The sequence below is a fragment of the Carassius auratus genome, chromosome 12 (genome assembly GCF_003368295.1).
Source record: "Carassius auratus strain Wakin chromosome 12, ASM336829v1, whole genome shotgun sequence".
Lineage (NCBI taxonomy): Eukaryota > Metazoa > Chordata > Actinopteri > Cypriniformes > Cyprinidae > Carassius > Carassius auratus.
Window position 1 is genome coordinate 50834 of NC_039254.1, and position 16795 is coordinate 67628.

The 16795-nt window shown below is 37.9% G+C and overlaps 1 protein-coding gene across 1 annotated transcript; it reads left to right on the top strand.

The window, feature by feature from the left end:
• Positions 1-1062: 1062 nt before the first annotated feature.
• On the top strand, positions 1063-5349 carry LOC113111360 (hematopoietically-expressed homeobox protein hhex-like). The gene is made up of 4 exons (XM_026275985.1): positions 1063-1461; positions 3826-4004; positions 4083-4133; positions 5048-5349. The coding sequence occupies exons 1-4, from the start codon at positions 1158-1160 to the stop codon at positions 5189-5191; spliced, it is 678 nt and encodes a 225-aa protein (XP_026131770.1). The 5' UTR covers positions 1063-1157; the 3' UTR covers positions 5192-5349.
• Positions 5350-16795: the final 11446 nt, after the last annotated feature.

Genomic DNA, 16795 nt, shown 5'->3' on the forward strand with positions numbered 1-16795 from the left:
AGAGAAGGTATACAAAGATTTTAACAACTTTTCTCCATTCATTTTTATATCAAAATGTTGACTGCCAGTGAATATGTTTATTTTTGAAAGTCATTTTCTGTGTAAACATAAACCTAAACGTTTTGAGATATTCAATATATATTATTGCCAAATAGATATTAATTAAATACAATATTATATTCTAGTAATTTATTTTAGTAAAGACATTATTTTTTACAGAGACATTACTATCTACTCGTTAATATTTCGTGATTTAATTTTTTAATAACCCATTGCACAAAAATCACAAAATCTTTAATACAATAATTTAAAACAAAGACAAATAATCGGAATACAATCAAAGTCATACCATCTTCGCTTTTATCCATTAGATTTTTATTCAATATTTCTATTCACTATTCATTTCTATAATAATTCTATACATTTCTATAATTTCAACTTGATTTTTCATCGGTAATCAAACAGAGTTTAATTTCATTTTAATTACACATTTAAGCAATTAAACTTAATGTTTTTATTTTAACGGATTTATAATTATTACTATTTTTTATTTTTATTAATCCGTTGCACAAAATAGCATAAAGAATTTAAATCACAAAAATACTAAAATAATTTCTAACATAGACGAATTACCAGAATACAATCAGAATAAAGTCATACCATCTGTCTTGTTATCCATTTGAATTGTATTGATTTTATTAATTATTAATTTCTATAATTAAATCTATTAATTTCTATCATCTCAACTATATGTTTCATCAGTAGTAAATAATATATATATATATATATATATATATATATATATATATTTTTATTTATTTTTTTACGCGTTTACAATAGTTATAAACAATGTATAATGTCATGAAACTAGGCTTTTGGTTTAGTAATGAAAGTGAGATTGATTCATGCAGCTTCAGGAGTGTGTGTTTAATCCAGGTGCATCCTGACTTTCCTCCTCCTCAGGTTTCTTCTTTCTTCTCCTTCATCTCATTCTTCTCAGACAGCCAATCAGAGCTCGTGTACCTGCAGGAAGTTTGACCCGTTATTCTCCTCCCTCATAAAACATCATCACCTCCCTCACTAGTGACCTCCCGCTTTCGCTCATCGCAACCTGACGAACTGCATGGAAGCAGAAGTCCCCGGATTGTTCTCCAGCCATGCAGTTCCAGCCCTCGCACGCTCCTCTTTACGCGCCGACGCCCGCGCCGCCCGCGCACCCGACGCCCTTCTACATCGAGGACATTCTGGGCAGAAACGCGTCCGTGCCTGGCCCGGTGGTGCCCACGCCGACCCTGCCGTCTCCAAACTCTTCGTTCACCAGCCTGATCCCGTCTTACCGGACCCCGATCTACGAGCCCACGCCGGTCCACCCGGTCCTGTCGCCGCAGGCGCTCGCTTACGCGTCCATCTACCCCTTCCAGAGAGACTTTACGCACGCGCTGATCCGCCACGACCCGCTGGGTGAGAGCCAGACTCATTTCTGTCCTGTTTAGATCTAAACCAGACCTGGTGAAGAGCCCGGCTCATGAAAACGCGTATCAACTTTACATTATATTCGCGTCCTGTTTGATTCGCATGATTTATAATCCGCATGTGTTTGACGTGCACCTACCCACACCCCGATTCCTAAGAACTGAGTTCCATGTGCAGGCCAAATCAATTTCTGAGTATGAATAGCACGCCAAATGATAACAGAAACTCGTGCTGCTGAACCGTACTTTACCCTGGACAGCTCTGACGCTGCATGCTTTTACTAAAGCTACACTTTTGTACCTTTTTACCACTTCTCTCCTAAAAATAAAGGTTCTTTATTTGCATCAAAGAGTCTATTTTTAAAATGCTCATCCAAACGGTTTTTCTGCGAACCAAAGATGGCATCACTGCAAAAACGAACTTTTTGGCACCTTTATTTTTAAGACTGTAAAAGGTGCATATTAGTGTCTAAAATGCGAAATTAGTAGCTTCTGCATTGTGATTGATTCTCTACCTGTGATTCTCTTAAAGCTTTCTTTTAATATAAAAAATCTGACTCCACATTAACTGAATCTTGTCAAAAATCTGTTTCATTAAAATAAAAATGATTTAACGTTACCGAATCAGCCTAAATGCGTTCATTTGTGTCCTACTATGGGTTAAGTCGGATAGAAGTATGTGTGCGTAAACCTGAAAGCCGACGTGCATTGTGAAACTGTGCCTAAAAGTTCGTGATTTGGCCATAGAAAGCTGAGTTTCATGAGGTCTGTTTACCAACAGCTCGTGTGGTTAATAATATCAACCAGACTGACCTGAAGAGGAAGCTCTTCTTGATTTCGAAACTGCAGTTCAAAGCGCATTAGTGTGACCCTGCTGCTTCAACCGAGCGTGAATTCGGATCGTGCTCCAGATGCTGCTCTACAGGAAGCGTGTTTGGCTGAGGAAGACTCTCTGATCTTCCTCACATGTTGTTGGTCTGAGGTTCAAACTGCTGTGTTCTGCAAGCCCTGACCCTTTCCGTTCACTCCGGAAATCTTGAGCTCTCGATAGGAGTAGATGTGCTTTCAGAAGCTGTGAGATGTTTTCCTGGAGCAGGACTCGTGCACGCTGCTGATTATTTTATCCACATCCTCAATACACACATATTCAGGAAACACTCGACTTCTGATAGCCGGGATCCGTTTTTTACGGATTGTTCGTTTCCTTTCATTGGGCTGAACCTTTTTAACTCGAACACACCTCACGGAACTTAATAATGATCTACACACGCTTCAGATCTGCATGCTTTTAAAACTAAACTAATGCCTATAGAAATGTGACATCCGTTTTATTATTGCAAATATGATTTGTAAGAATACGGCCTAAACAGATGTCTAGGCTATCATATAAATAAATTCATTCAGGCTTATATTTAATACATACTCATATCTTTATGAATACCTTTAAAAAAAGTCTAAAAGAAATCAAAAACTATATTACACCATTAGAATTTTATTACTCTTAAATAAAATAGTTTTATGAATTGCAAGGCTTATTGAGAATATAGGTGCTGTAATTTTCTTTAACTGTGACGCGTGAAGGTATTTTCTTGGACTGAAATATATGGAGGACAAAATATATTCCTAAATATTTTTTTTAAATATAATTATATTTGTAAAATATATTTTCAGAAAATGTGTGTGTGTGTGTGTGTGTGTGTGTATAAAAGCGCAAAAACGAAATAAAATAAAAACTTCATTTATATATGTATGTAGGCCTGTGGCCCAAAAAAAAGACATTTTTATTTAATTTCGTTTTTGCGCTTATTTTTATGCTCTACAATTATTTTACGACATATATTGTATGCATGTATTTAAATATTTTAATAAGTATCTAATATCCTGCATATGAAATCTAAATCTTTGTTTTAATAGATGGAAAAAAGATGTAGATTTTAAAAGCATCTAGAAGCGGATCATGTGATAAAGGGCAGATCTGAAGGTGATTAATCGGGTTTGTACAGACGGGATGAATCGCAGTTTCCTGTGTGTTTGCGCGGGAACTGGACGGATGTTCACCCCATTCTCCAGATTAACCAACAGGAAACACATTGACGGAAATTTTGCCATAGTTCTTCTGCTCATAAACCCCAGCTTTCAGCGGATGTTCGAGCTGACAGACAGACAAACCAAACACGTTATTCAGCTTCAGTCCTGCGCGATTGCTCTCGATGTGATCACGTGTTTGCAAAAATAGATTTTAAGCAGTTTTCGCGTGCATATATTACGCACCTACGTATGCACGCCAAAGTTCATTCTGCATATGAAACAGATTCGTGCAGCTGACACGCGCTTGTTCTCGTGTGTTGTGCAGGTAAACCTCTGCTGTGGACGCCGTTCATCCAGAGACCTCTGCACAAGAGGAAAGGAGGACAGGTTCGCTTCTCCAACGACCAGACCATCGAGCTGGAGAAGAAGTTCGAGACCCAGAAGTATCTGTCTCCTCCCGAGAGAAAGAGACTGGCCAAGATGCTGCAGCTGAGCGAGAGACAGGTGAGTGCTCCCATCACACAACATCAGAGCAATGCGTGCTTCAGTCTCATCTTCATCTTCATCTCCATCTGTCTGCAGGTGAAGACCTGGTTCCAGAACCGTCGCGCGAAGTGGAGGCGACTGAAGCAGGTGAGAATCTGCTCTTAATGCACACGGCAAAGAGTTTCATTTATTATAATAATTATAGGAATCCTGGACTATGTGTTGTTAGAAGTATCCTAAATAATAATCAGATCTCTGACGTCCCGTTTGAACATTTACAGCAAACACAAACACAACTAACAAACAAAACAAAAAGAGAAATGCATTGTAAAAATGTCTTCCACTTTTCAAGTGACTAATCTCAATGAAAACAGCTTTATATTGTTGTAATATTTTATTTTGTTATTTTATTACACTACAAATTATTTTTCGAAGTAAAATTGAGATTAGTTTATTGTAGCGCGTTTCACAAGAAAATATTTCGGTCTTTTACAAAATTTCACGTTTAATTTAATGCGTTACTCGCCGTTTCGTTTATTTTTTAATTTTATTTTTGAGTGAAAATTACTTGCGATTTCTTGGTTTCTACACCTGGCCTGTTTATTTATTTATTTATTTGTTATTTAATTATCCTGTTCGTTCGTTTTGATCGTTTTTGATCGCTGCTTCATAACAGCGCAATAAATAAATAAATAAATAAACAAATCAGTTAAAAATAAAACGAAATAAAATGTATACAAAGCATAAATGCGACATAAATATGTTGTATTATTTAAATGTAGTAAAATAATAGCTACAATAAGACTGAATCATATTTTCTATCTTAAAAGAAACATGTATTTTAAATATTATCTGATTTCTAAATCTAAATAATATGGCTATTTTATAATATGCTAAAATATTAATATAGCCTAATGTTTATAATTCCTAGAAAAATCTATATTATATTTATAATCTCTCTCTTTTATTTATTTATTTAATTTTAGAAATAAATACAGCCGAATTAAAAAGCTCTGAACAAGGTTTGATACTGAGGTGTGTGTGTGATGTTGTTGGATCAGGAGAATCCTCCGAGCGGTAAGAGAGATGTGGAGGACTCTGGCGAGCAGAGAAACTCGGACAGATCGAGTCCAGACGTGACACACGAGTCTGAAGAGTCTGATTCGGATCAGGAGCTGGACCTGGAGGAGGATCCTCAGCTCTGAGCGAACACCTCAGCACTGTACATACTGTATCATACTGTACATTCACCGCACAATTAACTTAATGTGTAGATCTAGATACAAACCTGTATATGGCGTCTTGTGGGAAACTGTGTAAATACTTTGTGTTAGTCAATAAACAATATTTTGGGGATACGGTATCTGTTTCATTTGCCTTTTTAATGCATTCTTTTTTTTTCACACGAATCCAAGAATTGCACACAAAATACATCTCTCGCAAAACAAAGCACTGTTCTAAATATCACAAACACATCTCAGAAGCAAACATTTGCAAACACCTTTGCATTAATATTAATTCCTGTTAGATGTGTGTGTGTGTGTGTGTGTGTTCATAGAGAATTGTGTTGTTTTGCAAAAACTGTTTTATGAAACTGAGTCAAAGTCAGAATCAGTGTGTGGTTTTGTAGATCTGGTGTGTGTTTCTGCTGTTTGAGAGAAACTGTGTGTGACGAGGAAAGACTCTGATGAGAAACTGTAATACGGCAGACTGAGTTTCCTTTATTCTGAGGTGATGAAGAATGAGTTATTAGTCCTTTATCTGTTGATCCACAGTCCTCTCCTCACAGCAGATTACCTCTTAGTCATTAAAATCAATGAAACTCTTTCAGTTCCTGAAGTTTGGGATCTGGAGCTCGGTGATCTGTTCTGCTTCTGCTTCATCTTATCGCTTCCAACAAGACAAACACACAGTTTGAGCTGATGCTGGAGTTAATGATTGGATCCTGGGTGATGAATCACAGCGAGAGAGTTCAACAGCCTCGCAGCGGTGAGAGTTTGCTCCTAAACTAACACCATGAGCATCGATCCGGCCTCAACTGAGAAATGCTTCACAAATCGTGATCCTGAAAACAAACCCAGCATGTGAACTGAAGCCCTGACCGCAGACTCAAACACGTCCTGAACATGTCTTCACCTCTGAAAGATGAAGGGAATTTACTGGTTCCACCAAGAATAGAGGTTCTTCGAGGAAACATAATACACCATCTTTATTTTGAAGAGTGCATGCAAAACCCTCAAAGCCTCAGTTTGATTATGCCACTAAAACTTTAGATTGATTCAGTTGTATTTGTTTGTCAGATTGAACTTAACCCTGAACATAAAACACGATTTCTGTACTTTTTAAATTATTATTATTGAAAAGCAAACAGCACTTGTCGTGATGATCAGTGAGACCTGAGTGATATTTTCCTGGTTGCTCTTTTGGTGTTTCTAGTCAGAATTGCTGGTAAATCTCTCTCAATCTTATCTCTTTATCTCCTTTTTTCATTTGAAATGAGCGCAGGTTTTGTGTTTCGATACTGAACTGACTGACTGTAGACCTCATTGAGCTCATCACTGAGTGAAAAGCATTATTTGTGGCTTATTTTCAGGCAGAAGCTCAGATCAGAGGTCTATGTGTGATGATATAGCATAAGCAGAGATTTACAAGCAATTAAAAAAAGGACTGTCATTCTAAATTAAGTGAAAATATTCACCCAATCACCTGCTGCCTGAGCTCAGATCAACGAGGCAACCAATCAGCTCCATGGAGAAACAAAACAAACTCTGCTAACAACACACTGGGTCACAATTATACATTTCTCTTTTATGCTAAAAATCATTAGGATATTAAGTAAAGATCATGTTCCATGAAGATATTTAGTACATTTCCTACCGTAAATATATCAGAACTTAATGTTTGATTAGTAATATGCATTGCTAAGAACTTGATCTGAACAACTTTAAAGAGGATTTTCTCAATATTTAGATTTTTTTGCTCCCTCAGATTCCAGATTTTCTAATAGTTGTATCTCAGACAGATATTGTCCTCCGAACAAACCACACATCACTGAGAGATCATTTATTCAGCTCCAGATGATGTATACATCTCAATTTCATAAGATTGTCTCTTCTGACTGGTTTTGTGCTCCAGGGTCTCGTATCTCTCTCTTTAGACTCGTTCTGTCGGGGGGAGAGCGTCCTATCCTCACGAAACCCCCCCGACTGAGTGTTTATGATCTGGAGCTGTGCTCACGTTTACAGAAGTCATTATTTATCAGCGCAGACAGTGAAGCAGAAGGCTGACGGTGATATAAAAGCTCCATCTCCAGCTGAATGAGGTCTAATTGAAGAGCAAACAGCACACTTGAGTGAACGATGAGCCCTGAGTGATGTTCTCCTGAGCTGCTGGAGGAATCTGCTCCTCATCTGAAGGCCACGAGCGCTGCTTGTTACCAACACAGAGGGACACAAAAGCTCAAATATTGACCCGTCAGCCGGAGATATGTCCAGTGGCTCTGATAGTTTAATTGACAACAACTCTTGCTTCATCAGATCAATTAGAGGGACTCTTTCAGGCCTGTTCGCTCTGGTCACAGCGCTGTGTGTGTGTGTGTGTGTGTGTGTGTGTTTAAACTCCAGTCAGTCTTTTCCATGATGGCTGGGATCTGGGATCCTAATGGCCTGTTTGTTCCCTTTTGCTCGGGCAAACGCTCAGATTGCTTTTATGTGCGGCCGTGAACGAGCTTGTGATTTATTCCTCCTGTGACTTAATGAGACGTGATAACAAGACTTCCATTAGAGATCCTGCATGCAGTGATTAGGCAGTTCTCCTCTTGCTCTCAGCGTTCACAGACAGAACAGTGAGTGAGCGTCTAATAACTGTAATAACTGTAATGAACATCATCTCTCTGCAGGACGGGACGATGACATCAGTCTGGAAACACACGGAAGAGAAGTCAGCGTGACTCACCGTTGATGGAAACTTTTTAGTTAGATATGGCACAAAAAAACATTTTTAAATGCATTTCACAATATGCAAAAAGAGCCAAAAATATTCTTAATCCGTCTAAATAAGCTACTGTAAGATTGGAAATGTATTTTCTTGTCCCTCAAAAATATTTTTGCTTATACTGTCTAAAATTTCTGTTTGCAACATACATTTAAATTATATTTTGGCCAGAAAACAAGTGTATATCTTTGGCCGCGTGTGGCTGGATGTTGATGTGATGTTTCTAAATGTACTGTTTGTTTCAGAACATTCAACAGAAACGTTCCCTTAATGTTTGCAGAACTGTTTTAAACATTTTGGACATTTTGAACATTCAGAGAACATTCAGAAACAATGTTGTTAAAAGTCATTGGGAACATTGTCAAAAAGTTCTCAGAATGTGTTTTTATCAGCAAATAGTCTCTGATCAGTGTTTATCTGAGCAAACGTGTGTGAGTGTGTGTGTGTGTGTGAGAGAGAGAGAGTGTGAGTGTGTGTGTGTGTGTGTGAGAGAGAGAGAGAGAGAGAGAGAGTGTGTGTGTATGAGTAGACAGTGCAGACTTGTGTGATATCAGTGTTTTATTATAAATCTTCTGGAGCCAGTTGTTCAAATGTAATCCGATTGGATTCTGTCCATCAGATTGGATCAAATCTTAAAAATGGGTTCTTCAGAGGACTCTGAATTCGGATTAGATCACAAAGTCTTGGTTTAGATCTGGATTGAATCCTCAGTTTGAGTCAGATTGGGATGTTTTCAGAAACAGAAAGCTGGTGGTTAGTGGATAGTGACAGTGGTTTTTATCAATCAATCATCACAGTGTATTCAGTGCCTGATGAAGTCTGAGTTCATCTGTGAGTCTAGATAGAAGGCTTCTCCTTTCTGTCTCTTCTGTCTGTAAAGCTAACAGCTGGGGTTCTTGGACACACACGATCGTGTTCTGTGGTGTGTGTTTACTGAACTCATGATGTCTGTCATAAAACTCCGGCTGATCAACACGGCCGATCTGCTGAGCTCATGATCAGGTTTTCATCCGTACACACACCTGAGATAAGAGTCAAGCTGCCACTGCGTTCCATCAGCGCCTGTGTGTGTGTGTGTGTGTGTGTGTGTGTGTGTGTGTGTGTGTCTCTCTCTCTCTCTCTCTCTCTCTCTCTCACACACACACACACACACACACACACACACACACACACACACACACACACACAGATGGGCTGTGGCCACCAGCGGTGATGACAGAGCAGGAGAGAGTCTGGAGAGAGTCTGGAGTAAGGCTGCTAGTAAGTGCTTGATTTCCCGGCCCGGGACGATTAATCTGTGTGCCTCAGGAAGTTATTCCTGCATGTATGTTTCCACAAATACTGTTATTGGGAGAGCTCAGGGCTACGAACAATGGAGGCTAATTTGTTTTGCTTCCTCTCTGGCCCACGGCGGGCTGTGAAAACACAGATGAGAATGTGAGGAAACGCTCTTAAATTAGGGCCGAGGAGCGCCGCTCAGCAGCACATTCATCTCAGTGGAGTCCCTGCATCTCCCTCCATCACAGATCACTCCCACTGAACTAAACGGTTTGGTTGTGAAGCAAAGTAAGATTTTATGACTTGAGCTCATTTCTGGATGAGAAAAGTCTAGTGATGCTGTTGTCCTGAGATGATGATGATGATGATGATGATGATGATGATGATGATATTACACAGAGAAATGCGCCCCTTCAGGCAGAACACAGAACTGCATCAACACTGGCCACTGTTTCTTCCAGTTTCACTTTCCTGTTTAGTTAAATACATAAAATATTTTCACATATTTATATTTGTGTGTAATTGTATTTCTTTTATTTCTTTTTTTATAAATTCATAATTTAATATAACTATATATTTCTATATATGTGTGTGTGTGTGTGTGTGTGTGTGTGTGAGAGAGAGAGAGTGCTTTAGGGATTTTTTTGAGTGTGTAATCACTGGGGTGAAGATAAAATGTAGATGTTGTTTTCAGACGGAGACTGAAGGATGTACTGAGAGGATCTGAGCCGAGGAGAAGAGGGAGAACACTTGTCACGCTGTCTACACGCGTGTAAGGAACACCAGAGATGAAGAACCATCTCATTTCTCCATTCATGGAGCTAGCTGTATATTAAGAATGAATTTGAGTTTGTCACTTTTGAAAATAGCAGTATGAACTTTGGTTTCTGTTTATATTGATTTATGAAGTTTATAAAGTTTATAAAGAATTTATTTTATTTTGTATTATTTGTTTCTTTTCTTAAGACTAGGGAAGACAAACTATTTGATATGCATATTTTGAAAAGAGCTGTAAGTGCATAATGACATCAGTTAAATATAGTTTCATGAGCTGGACCCACAATTTCTGAAATTTGCCATTACTGAAAAACAAATGCAGTTGTATGTTCTGCTTTTGTGTATTATGTCATTAAACGCTCATATGTCTGCACCGACAGTGCAGTCTCTCTCTCTCACACACACACACACACACACACACACACACGCTCGCAGACAGACGGATCACTTCTCTGAACGCTCTCTGTTTGAGTGTGCAGTGATGTGTCTTGGCTGAATGCTCTCGCCTCTTTTAGAAAGCAGAAGTGAAACGCTCCCCTCTCCAGATCCCTCACACTCTTTAAAAAGCTGTAGAACGAGACAGAGCGACCTGTCGTCCTGTGACAGACTGATAGCAGCTCCTGTGGGTGTTCTCCTGCAAAGCTCGCTCTCTCTCTGTCTCTGATCACACAACCGAGCCCTAAACAAACTACGACTGAAAGGAAGTGATAAACAGAGTTTCCTGTAGAGCTCTGCCTGTGAGAACAGCCTCATGGAAGCGGTGTGAGACAAGGTTCTTCAAATGAAAGGCTTGTTCTTCAATTAGAGACACGCTGGAAACAATAAATAATCATAAATAAAACACTCTCCACATTCCTGAGGCATTACACTAATGCAGGAAAACCCAAATCAGAGTGTGTCCATGCATGACAAGCAACAAGAGATACGCAATCACATCACTTTTCAAGAATAACTAGTCAAGTAATGCATTACTTTTACATTTACAATCAAATATCTGATCTACCACAAGTTACTTTGTTTTCCCACCGTTTCCTTCAGAATGGGGCTTATTAGTTTCCTTTACCATAGTAAAAGTCAAATTGTGGGATAGTTGTTTCTGATTTGTTTAGTCAGATGTACTTATTGATAAATCTATTTTTCAGTAATGATTTGTTACAGATTCATGCATTTACAATACAACAAATAATAATGATTCTGAATAAAATGTATATTAATAATATGTATAATTTTTTTTTTAATGTTTACTGTTAATCAACCTATATTTCACAGTAAATTTAACATAAATAATTGTATATATATATATATATATATATATATATTTGTCTCTCATCCAAGTTTAGCTGGAAACACTGATGCAATGTTGCAAGAGCAGCGCAGAGACGCTTCTGTTTCCACCAGGTTTGAGCTTTGACCTCTCTAGCTGGGCTGTCATCTCCTCCAGTGCCCCTTCTCCTCGTTCGTTGCATAAGAAACAGAACAGAAATAACATGAGGTCAGCAGACAGACGCTCGTGAGTCTCGGTAAGAACACACACAGCTTCAGAAGAGTCAGACGTTGATCCGCGCGTGAGTCTGAAGCTCCTTCTAGAGCAGATCCGCTCACGACTCAGATTTACTGAATCATTAACTTCAGTTTAAGGTAGAATCGTTTGCACACAAACACAGATACAGATGTAAAAGAGCAATAAACTCACAGCTCCAGAGTGTAAACAACTTCAAAGCAGATCTATTCTTCAAAATAAACAGAGATCTATTACTGTTTACTTAAAGCTTCTGATCATTACTGCTAAACACTGCTTTGCTTTCATTAATAGACTTTCATTTAATATAACTTTGTTGAAAAAATATTTCAGTACTATAACATAGATATAGATATATATGTGTGTGTGTGTGTGTGTGTGTGTGTGTCTGTGTCTGTTTCTCTGTGTGTATCTGTGTGTGTGTGTGTGTGTGTATCTGTGTGTGTGTGTGTGTGTGTGTATCTCTGTGTGTGTGTGTGTGTGTATCTCTCTGTGTGTATGTGTGTGTGTGTGTCTCTGTGTGTCTCTGTGTCTGTGTGTGTGTGTGTGTCTCTGTGTGTGTGTGTGTGTGTGTGTCTGTGTCTCTGTGTGTCTCTGTGTGTGGGTGTGTTTTTGCTACCTCTTGGGGACATGGATGTGTTTTTTTACCTTCCATGTGGGGACACGATGACCAACTGGGGACAAAATCTGTGTCCCCATAAGGATGCCCATTGGAACTGATAGGAAATAGCATGCTAATATAGCCTGTGCAAATTTCTTAGCTCCTTACTTGTGACCCCAGAAGGTGGTTTTACCAGTGTTGGAGTGTGAGGGTGTGTGTTCGGATTTGCCCCCTGAGCCGGGTCTTGGTACTGCAGTGTGCATATTTAATAAATCTCCGCCTCATATTTACATGTATGGCGGGAAACTAAGAAGACGTGTTTCCCCCTATGGCTCGGTCCTGGTACAGCATTGTGCATAATAAATAATTGCCAGATATTACATATCAATAAATGCTACATATCTTGGACACAAGGAAGTTATCTCAAGTTAACTGCTCAGCTTTTGATGGATATCAACCATGTATTCTAGTAAATTAATAAAGTATGATGAATATAGACTATCGTACGCTTCGACTATAAAAATTAATATAATTTTCAGACACTTTGTATGTTATAGCCTAGTAGGATGTTTAGATCTTGTTCTACAAGCAGCCATAAAATATCAAACTGTTTTACCAAAACGTTGAAAAACAAACACCTGCTAAACATAGTCAATTACTAGTCATGAAATCAGAAACCCATGTTGTAATTCATGTTATGTTAGTATCATGTTAGTAGATCTCGTTGCTGATAGCTTTAGGCTAGCTAACAAGATAGCACACGTGATTACAGTAGGTACAGCCTGTCCACGCAACGCAGTAACCCCACCCATTTGTATAGCGCCCAATACAAAGTAATGATAAAGCTATGAAACAACGTATATTATGTAATTATTGTTATCCTACCTTAGACATGTTGTCGGCGAAGATAATGTCCAAACTATCGTTTGATGTCAACAGGGACGGACTGACAATCTGTGCGTTCTGGAAAAGTCCAGAACGTCCGTCCGTTTAAACTTACGGAAAAAAGGCACAGTATAAACATATAAACTACCGGTATTTATTTACTTCAGATCACCGTTCGCGGGGCCGGTATACGTCACCATGGTAACCGCGGCGCGACTCAAGTTATTTTGCTTAGAATTATGGGTAGTGTAGTATTTCTCCAGAAGATCGCAAATAACAAGGTTGATTTTTATACTTTGTGGCTTTTATGGGAGCAGAAACTTTCGTTTCTCAGCCTCGTAGCTCATGGTCAATCTAACTTGGATGGTTTAGGGGTCTCCAAACTTTTTTAGCTACTTTTTAAAAATGAAAGTGGCGAGAGCTATATGCAAAAATTAAATCTATAAAAAAAAAAATAATAACTAACATAAATAATGTCTCATAACTCTCATATTAACAACTATGCCAACTGTTTTAGACCTAAACGAGTTATTGTAAGGCTATATGTCACCTTTAATTGACATATAAAAAAATTATTATACTGTAAAAACACATAATTATTGTTGATTTTATAGTACATCATAACTGTATTTTCATGATTATAGTGACCAAAATGAGCATTGTTATCACATAATCCTGTTCAAAAAGTACTAATACTACACAATAAAATCAATTCACCAAGTTTTATGTCGAAAGCCAGCAAATAACAAATAAACTTACCATCAATATGCACTTTTTGTTTGCATAAACATTAAAATAGTATCATTAAAATGATGGCCAAATTTGAATGAAGTGTCTTACAACATGTTATCTACTAACATGTACAAGTTCAAATAAAGTTTTGACAAAAACGTTTTTATAAAAAGATAAACCTCGCATATTTCAGTCTTTAAATCATTCTTATAAAAAGAATGATTCAAAAAAGACAAAATACTGACATTTACAATACACAATAGCTTATCTTTTATTATTAATAGTACAGTTTTTTTTTCATTCGCTTTGGTACTATTTTCACAAATAAGGTGTACATTTTCAAAACTCTTAGTACAAAAATCCAAACTGATCACACTTGAAACACAGCTAGTCATTCTTTCAAAACCTGATCTCATGCTTTCATTCAGTTGCACATGTTTTCATTCCATATAATCATTGTTTCAAACACAAGATTATTGTAATATGTAATGAGAACATTTGGTTTAATCACTGAAACACAACAGTATGATCTTCTTTCAGTTTAGTACTTTTAACATTCAGTTCATCCAACAGCAAACAATGCAAGATACTGGTTTCAAATCGGCCTTAGAAGTGCTGAAATTAATATGCTACAGTACTGTAAAAGACAGATTACACAGTTTTCACATTAGGCAATACACTTTTATATGCCAATATATTTAGTACATTACCCAACATTTACATAATCTATAATTTCCAAAATATCCATCCAATGTGTAATCAAGTGAAGGATCAATGAAGACATCCTCTACAATAATTTGGGCAAATTAGTTTTTATTTTTCTGATATAATTGTAACATAGGTATATTTTCTATAATGAAATTTAACTAAAGGAGAAGAAAACATAACATTTAGTGCACACATTACATTAATTTGGATCACGCCTGTCTTGAGCATTTGGCCATAGATTCTCATCCACATCACAATGAATGTTATCATTGTTCAAGCACCTTGGAAAAAGCCTTTTGGCGAGCATGCTTGACATTGGTCTACACTGATGTCATCACATGCATCATCCATGGCCTGAAGGAGGGTAGCACGCTCAAGGGGTTGGCGATCATAGACCTTCCACCTCCATACTGAAAAAAATTCCTCAATAGGGTTGAGGAAGGGAGAATATGGAGACAGGTAAAGGGTCATGAATCGGGGATGGGCCTGAAACCATGCTTGAACTACCTCTGCGTGGTGGAACCTGACATTGTCCCACACAGTTACATAGGTGACCCCTTTATACCTTGACAGGCTGGTTCAATTTCATTGAGGAACTCAATAAGATGTGCAGCATTATAGGAGCCAAGTAATGGCCTACGTCCTACAACACCGTCTTCAGAGATAGCTGCGCACATGGAGATTTTGATGATCTGTCGTGATATTAGTAATATGAGTTGTGAAAATGTACACCTTGCTTGTGAAAATAGTACCAAAGTGAATAAAAAAAAACTGTAAAATTCGGTCCGATTTTCCCGTGGCGTCTGTCGTTGCTATGTTGCTACGTTGCTAGAAGTTTTAATAGCCTAGCTAATGGATTTCCACTACCGATAAACGTTTGCTGTAGCTCTGCTGGAAGATTTATTTACGGAGAAGAAAAAAACACCTGTGGTTTGGGTGCACCCCCATCCTTCATATTGACTCGTTGCACCTGGAAAAAATGAGTGGGTCGCTTAAATATTTTGAACTTGAGCGCAAAAGACGCCATATGTGAATGGCCCTTGGCGAGCTACCTCCAATCAGGCCACGAGCAACGTGTTGGAGACCACTTTAGACATTATGTCTGAAAATAAATATCCTAGGGAGAAAATGAATGGGATTTTCCTGTTCTGTTGGGGGCCCCCTTGGAGGATCCACTGAGAAGCAGCTCAATTTAGCGCAGAATTCTCTATTTCTCTTAAAAACCCACAGATGACTATGTGATTCAAGTTTGATATTCTCAACATATTGACGTAAAAAAACAGGCGAAACATTGTTCCAAGAACAAACCAGTCAGAAGACATTTCACTCCACAACTTATGAATTAACTGTAGTAAAACAAACATTTTTTGGCAGAAATGTACCTGTATAAGTTCATATTGAAAATGCTGTTATATTAATATAGTCATGTAGGCCTATATTACATTTACATTACATTTATTCATTTAGCAGACGCTTTTATCCAAAGCGATTTACAGATGAGGACAGTGGAAGCAATCAAAAACAACAAAAAGAGCAATGATATATAAGTGCTATAACAAGTCTCAGTTAGGTTAATACAGTACACGTAGGATGGGTTTTTAACTAATATAATAAATAAAAAGAAAACAGATAGAATAAAAAAATGAAAGAATAGAGCAAGCTAGTTAGAGGTCTTTACACATACACACACACATACATATACAATTGCATAATAAATGAAAAGAAAATAGAATACAAAAAGATTAGAAAGGTAGTTAGATTTTTTAAAGAATAGAATTAGAATAGTGAGTGTTAAAGTTAGAGGGTCAAATAAAGATGGAAGAGATGTGTTTTAAGCCGATTCTTGAAGATGGCTAAGGACTCAGCTGTCCGGATTGAGCTGGGCAGGTCATTCCACCAGGAGGGAACATTTAATTTAAAAGTCTGTAAAAGTGACTTTGTGCTTCTTTGGGATGAACAATCAAGCGACATTCACTTGCAGAACACAAGCTTCTAGAGGCACATGAGTCTGAAGTAACAAATTTAGGTAAATGGCTGCAGAGCCAGTGATAGTTTTGTAGGCAAACATCAATGCCTTGAATTTTATGCGAGCAGCTATTGGAAGCCAGTGCAAATCGATAAACAGAGGTGTGACGTGTATTCTTTTTGGCTCATTAAAAATTAATCTTGCTGCCGCGTTCTGAATTAATTGTAAAGGTTTGATAGAATTGGCTGGAAGACCTGCCAAGAGGGCATTGCAATAGTCCAGCCACAGAACAAGAGCTTGAACAAGGAGTTGTGCAGCATGTTCCCAAAGAAAGGACTTGATCTTCTTGA